This window comes from Carya illinoinensis, chromosome 4, assembly GCF_018687715.1.
Source record: "Carya illinoinensis cultivar Pawnee chromosome 4, C.illinoinensisPawnee_v1, whole genome shotgun sequence".
Lineage (NCBI taxonomy): Eukaryota > Viridiplantae > Streptophyta > Magnoliopsida > Fagales > Juglandaceae > Carya > Carya illinoinensis.
Window position 1 is genome coordinate 31,363,098 of NC_056755.1, and position 6,625 is coordinate 31,369,722.

General features: G+C 43.4%; 1 protein-coding gene across 1 annotated transcript; it reads right to left on the minus strand.

Moving 5' to 3' along the window:
• Nucleotides 1–5,006: 5,006 nt before the first annotated feature.
• LOC122306413 (probable glucan endo-1,3-beta-glucosidase BG4) lies at nucleotides 5,007–5,714 on the minus strand. The gene has a single exon (XM_043118843.1). It carries the CDS (start codon nucleotides 5,712–5,714, stop codon nucleotides 5,007–5,009), a length of 708 nt encoding a protein of 235 aa, XP_042974777.1.
• Between the last annotated feature and the right edge of the window lie 911 nt (nucleotides 5,715–6,625).

Below are 6,625 nucleotides of genomic sequence, written 5' to 3' on the forward strand. Positions count from 1 at the left end.
CAGTTTTCGGCACATCCTTGTCCTTGATCCTCAACTGGTAGTATCCCGACCTCAAATCAATCTTCGAGAACACAGCTGCTCCTTGAAACTGATCAAATAAATCATCTATCTGTAGAAGAGGATATTTATTTTTAATGGTCACCTTATTTAATTCCCGATAATCAATGCACATACGGAGGGTTCCATCTTTCTTTTTAACAAACAGCACTGGCACACCCCACGACGAAGTACTAGGCTGAATGAAACCCCTTATCTACCAGCTCTTGCAACTGAGTCTTCAACTCTTTTAATTCAGTCGGTGCCATGCGGTAAGGAGCTTTATGTACAGGAGCTGCTCCAGGTTTCAAGTCTATAATAAACTCCATTTCTCAAACAGGGGGTAGCCCAGGCAAGTCATCTACAAACACGTCCTGAAATTCTTCTACAACGGGAATGTCTACCAAAGACTTCTTCTCAGATGGCGTATACACCATCTGAACTAAGAAGGCTTCCGCCCCCCATGCAATCTCTCTTTTTGCTTGAATTGCCGATACAATTACCGGCTTTTCTTTTAGCTTACTTCCCGTAAATTCCAGACAATCACCATCTGGAAGTTGAAAGCTAATTATCCGACTTCTGCAATTAATACTCGCAGAATATCGGTATAGCCAATCCATCCTGAGGATGATATCAAAACCTAACAGCTTAAACACTACCAAATCAGCATCCAAGAACCTTCCATCAAAATTTAATGGGCATCCCAAAGCAACCTTGGAACATCACACCATTTCACCATTGGGTAGAGCCACTACCAATGACTTTGGCAAAGGTTCCGTGACCAAATTACACATTCGAGCAAAAGTGGAAGATACAAATGACTGTTAAGCACCCAAATCAAACAAAGTGCAAGCATAAAACTCATATAAACGGACTCTCCCTGAACCAAAAACATAAACCCATGAAATCCAAATACACAAAGAAATCAAAGCACACCAAAAATCAAATCCAACATAAAATTAAATTAGATCCATACCTGTAATTACTCCGGCATCATGGGTCGCTAGCGCCTCATCATCCACATCTCCGGGTGTGACAGCATAAACCCGGGCTTGCACTGCTTGTCTTGGATTTGTTCTTCCACCGCTACCTCCACGGCTTCCTTGAACTGGCCTTGGACACTCACGGGCAAAGTGACCCTGCTGGCCACAATTATAGCATCGAGCCCCACCAGAAGGGCACTCACCCACATGGGCTCTATTACAAACTCCGCAAACTGGCACACATCCTCCCATACGAACACCTGAGGATGCTGGTTCGCTGAACAAATTTATGAGGCGAGCCCGAGCTGCTTCCTTCACCAGAAAAACTCAGCCTCTTATGTCCCGAAGGGGAGCTCATACTCATATTATTCTCTCACTCTACAAGGGTGGCCACATCTACTAAGTCCTGAAAAGTGGATATCCGGTGACTGACCACCATACGGCATATATCAGGACGTAGATCCTCCTGGAAACACTCGGCTCGCATTTCCTCTGAGGAGATAAGGTGGGGAGCAAATCGCCCAAGTTCTATAAATCTTTGGGCGTACTGTTCCACTGTCATGCTCCCTTGGACCAAACTTGAGAACTCTCTTGCCTTTTGCTTCCTTACAGAAGCGGGAAAGAAGCAATCATTAAACTCTTTCTTGAAGCGCTGCCAGGTCACAGCGGCTAAAAATCCCAATTCTGATTCCAGCATTACCCTCTTGGTATCCCACCAATCAGAAGCGGTGCCTTGCAACAGATAGCTAGCATAGAGTACTTGTTGCGCTTCGGTGCAATCACACACCTCAAAAGTTCTTTCCAAATCTTTGATCCATTTTTCAGCTTGAAGTGGATCCTCTTCTCCAGTGAAGTGTAGAGTTCTATGCGCCAGAAAGCGCTCATAAGTGCATCCAGCTTGCACCATGCTACTAAGCCCTCCTGGGTATAGCCAAGGCCCTCCCTGATGTGGCCAAGGACCTCCTGGTTGTGGCCAAAGCCCTCCTTGTTGTGGACAAAGCCCTCCTTGTTGTGGCCAGGAACCCCCTTGTTGTGGCCAAGGACCCCCTTGTTGTGGCCAAGGTCCTCCTTGTTGTGGCCAAGGCCCTGCCTGCTGTGGCCTAAAATTCTGTTGCATGAACTCTGTCATCTGCCGTATTGCTGTGGAGTCATCTCTCGATGTATCATCCCGTGGCTCCTGAGTAGATTTCCTTGGTCTTACCATTTTCCCTACCACAACACAAACTTTGACCCCCTTTAAGAAAAACAGATAAAACCAACACCACATAGCAAGAAACAAAAGAAACTAGCATGCAATAACATAACTAAATAAATAAAAATACGCAAACAAGTTCAAACAAATAAAACAAATCAAACAAATCAAATAGAAACTTTACTTAACATAATTTTTAAAACACAACTTTAAAAACATTCTGGTACTACTTAAAGGACATGTGGTTTTACCCAGAGCCAAACCGCTTTGATACCACCTGTGACGCCCCCAAATCCCCATGCACATATACGGGAAAATCGAGACGTCCGGATGATGACATCACGGGTCACCACCCTATCGACGTGTGCCAAGTGTGTGTATAAGCAACGAATGTGCACGAGAAATACGCAGCGGATAGCAAAGTCAATAACTATGTACCAGAATTTTTCTTAACTTAATACAAAGCTGTTTAAAACATACATATTAAAATATTACAGAGCACAAATATAGTTTTAAACCAAACAACAAAGCTTAAACTTTAATTCAGAACTCTGGCAGAGCCGCATCCTCGAGCTCAGCCTCCTCCTCTTCCTCGAACCCTGCACCCAAATCTACGGAACTAAAAATGGTGCCGCAGGTAAGTAAAATCCAAACACCACTAGATAAAAACATATAAAACTCAAACAGTATGCATGAAAGAAAAACCAATGCACATGTCCCGTAAAACCATATTTTTTCCACGCATGCCAAAAACCCATTTGGCCCAAAAACATATCGCTTAAAACCAAGCCTCGCCATTATCTCAGATAATGGCCCAAACCACAATTTTCCGAGAAATGGATCAAAAGCCTCAAAACCAAACCTCGTCATTTTCCTAGAAAATGGCCCGCATCTGAAAACCATAAAAACGATCCAATTATGCATGCACCATGATCTCCCCTAGGGATCATCCGCACGCCCTGGCTCTGTGCCACACCGCAGGTAACGACTGTGCATGTGACACCTAAACGAGCAATGCCCAGACTCGTGCCTAGAGCGTACCTGGCCAGGCCATCCTTTAGTCCCAGCCACTCTAGGGACCACGGAGTCGACAAGACAGTGTTACCGTATCGTGCGATCCGGTTGTCGCCCTGCGACAACCCAGGAGACGTCACTCAGTATTATCCACTCCCGAACGACCAGAGGAGCTCCACCGAGATAATAATCCATCCCGGCTTGGGCTCGTGAGACACACGCACCCGAAAACTATTTACGCCAACAAAACATGATTTTCTCACTTAAAATAAAATGCACATGTATGCAATATGTAACGCATGCCTCATGGCTCAAATAATCAAGCAATCACAAACAACCAAAACTAAGCACTTCATCCTCAAACCATCCGACCCCCGAACTCCTTGGACTCAGTTCGGAATCAGCCAACCAACAGAAAATATTTATTGTATGAGCAAAATATATTTAAATCTAAAAGTAGGGTTTGGAAAATACTTACAGCGCTATATGGTATTTTTTGAAAGCTCGCAACATTGCAAATGGCGGAAGAAAAGCAACATAACAGTGAAATTTTACTGTGGCCGTGGGTTGTAAAATACCCACTTTTGAACGGGGACAAACCAAAGCTCAAGATTGATAGGGAATTGTCTAGGGATGTTTATGAAGCTAAGGGAAGTGGAGTTTGGCCGTGGGTGGGGACGAAAACGGCGGAGGAAGGCCAAAATACCCAAATCGAAAAGTTAGCTCGTGGGGGCTATTCCGGTGATGGATTGAGGCCAGAAATGGGTGGGATAGGATGGCAAGGAGTCGGTGATGAAGTGGTGAAGAGGTGGTGGCCGAGGTGGAGCGACGACGGCAAAACAGGGCTAAAACCGTGTGGCTTGATGATGGTTTTTCGGCTAAACGGCGGCTCCGTTGGCAGTTGAAATTTGTGGGGTGGTTCACCGGAGGGAGGGAAAGAGATTGGTGGTGGTGGTGTGCCGCATGGTGGCCGACGGAGGTGGGTCTGGGTGGTTGGAGCGTTCGGCGTGAAGGAGAGGAGAGAGAGAGAAACGCACGGGGGAGGGGGAAAACGCATGGGAAAGGGGAAAGAAAAAGAAAAAGAAAAAGAAAAAGAAAGAAAAGAGAAAAAGAGAAAAGGGAAAAAGAGAAAAGAAAAGATGGAGGAAAGAAATGAGGTCCAGTCCTCACTCCGGAAACCAAAACAGATCCGCCGAAAACGAGATTAAAAACCGTAAAACGACTAAATAAATTAAACATAACATCAAATGAATTAAAAACTAATTAAAAATGCAATAATTTAAAATAAATAAACCATTATATTAATTAAATTAAAAACAACCATTCAGTGAAAATACACGTAAAAGCGGGTCATTACAACAGTGCTATACAATCAATTCATTTAAATAGACACAATTCTATTTACAACTTGCCATCTGGACCACTAATATTCATGATTGGATAACTAACTTAACTACCAATTACGTGCAAGCCTTTTGTTTTTGTTTAGCTTCTTGAGACTTCAACTCCAAACCTTTTATATGATTCTGTCAGTTCCAACACAAGCTATAAAGAAGCCCTTCAAAGAACCATGTGGCATATGGTGTCCCACTTCCATTCACAATATGTTTCATAAGATTCTGATTATACTCCGTTGCGATTATCAAGTCGTGAAATTACCATTTCTGACAGAAGGCCAGTCGGTGGCAGCCACCGCCACGTATACTTCATGAACACCCACTCCGGAAATTACCCAATAAAAAGCATCAACTAAGGCGTTGAACATGTTCCAATAATCTAGGTTACGGTCCCAAAAGTAGGGTTTGTCTGCCAAATACTGCAAAATCTTTGGGTATAATCCCTGCTGCATAATCATAGTATGGAAACACATTGACCATAAGTAGTGGCTGGACCCTACTTCTTCTTATCACTTTGAGGACCTTTTCCATGTATAGTTTTATCTCTGGTTTAAATGCAGCAACCCAAGATGGAAATCTAGGGTTTAGAATAGAATCGGACACTATAGTGGTCCTCTTTGTAGGAGTACCTTCTTCAAATGCACTGATCACTTCCATCATGTGTTCTAATGCTAGTGCCAGGTACGCGCTGTAGGGACCAGGAATGGCGTCGTTTCTGACAACTATATAGTCGAATACCAGTCCACGATGGTAGGGTTTCACTCTGAGTTCGTACCATGATTCTGCAGCATGGATACTTGACGCAATCTCAGGTAATTCATCATTTCTAACGCCGATGCTAACTTCAAAACGGCCGGTGTTATTTAGAGCTAGCTTCACGTAATCATTGTGCTCCATAAGTCTTATTTTCCTACTACCAACATTTTCATAGAGGTCGACTGTAGAATATGGGTCTGGTATGTTTTTTCCTGACAGTCCGTAAATGACACCTAAATTATAAAACGCTGCTTCTGCCAATCCGAACTGGTTGTGAATGGTAGCGATGCCAGTCAGAATGAGTGCAAACCAATACATCAGTAGCGCTAGCGCCATCGCTTTTGTCCAGATAAACATGTTTATCCAAACAAAAACAGGTAAAAAGATGATCATCTTCAAAAGAACAAAAAAACCATCTTAATTTTGTATGAATGTCTTGAGAATCTACAATATGTAGCTAAGATTACATGTTACATAGTGGTACTACTAAGGCTTATAAGCTTGTACAATGTGCTGGCTAGCTCGCTAGGACAGATCAGATATAAATATTAGAATCTGAATCTAAAACTTCATTTTGGGGGTCGGGGAGAGCTATTAAATCTGAAAGTCTGAGCATGCGTGTCGGACGAACTTGAATATTAATGCAGATGATAATCATGAATGCTCATTACCTTGCGAAGGAAAATTTACAGATCTAAACTATATATATATATTCAACAGACTAGCTAGGCGAAACACATTTGAGCTCGGTACTCCTCTGTTTTAAACTTGGATGAGATTGAGCATGGAGGCGTGGTCTATGCTTTACTACCTTGCGAGAATAGTGTAGTAGACGTGGATACAGATTTACCAGTAGAGGTGCAGCGGCTGCTAGCAGAATTTTCTGACTTGATGCCAGAGGATCTTCCTCCTGGGCTACCGCCTATGAGGGATATTCAACATCAAATTGACCTTGTTCCTGGGTTAAGTTTGCCAAATTGACCAGCATATCGCCTCAGTCCCAAGAAGGCTGAAGAGTTGCAGCGACAGGTGGTAGAGTTGTTGGAGAGGGGCTATATCCGAGATAGTATGAGCCCATGTGCAGTCCCTGCCCTGCTAGTGCCAAAGAAAGATGGTTCTTGGCGTATGTGTGTTGACAGCAGAGCGATCAACAGAATTACAGTGAAGTACTGGTTTCCAATTCCTTGTCTAGATGATATGTTGGATCAGCTATCCGGTTCTAAGGTCTTCTCAAAAATTGACCTTAA

Coding starts and splice junctions, on each gene's coding strand:
- LOC122306413 (XM_043118843.1), bottom strand. CDS start 5,714: ATGGCGCTAGCGCTACTGATGTATTGGTTTGCACTCATTCTGACTGGC.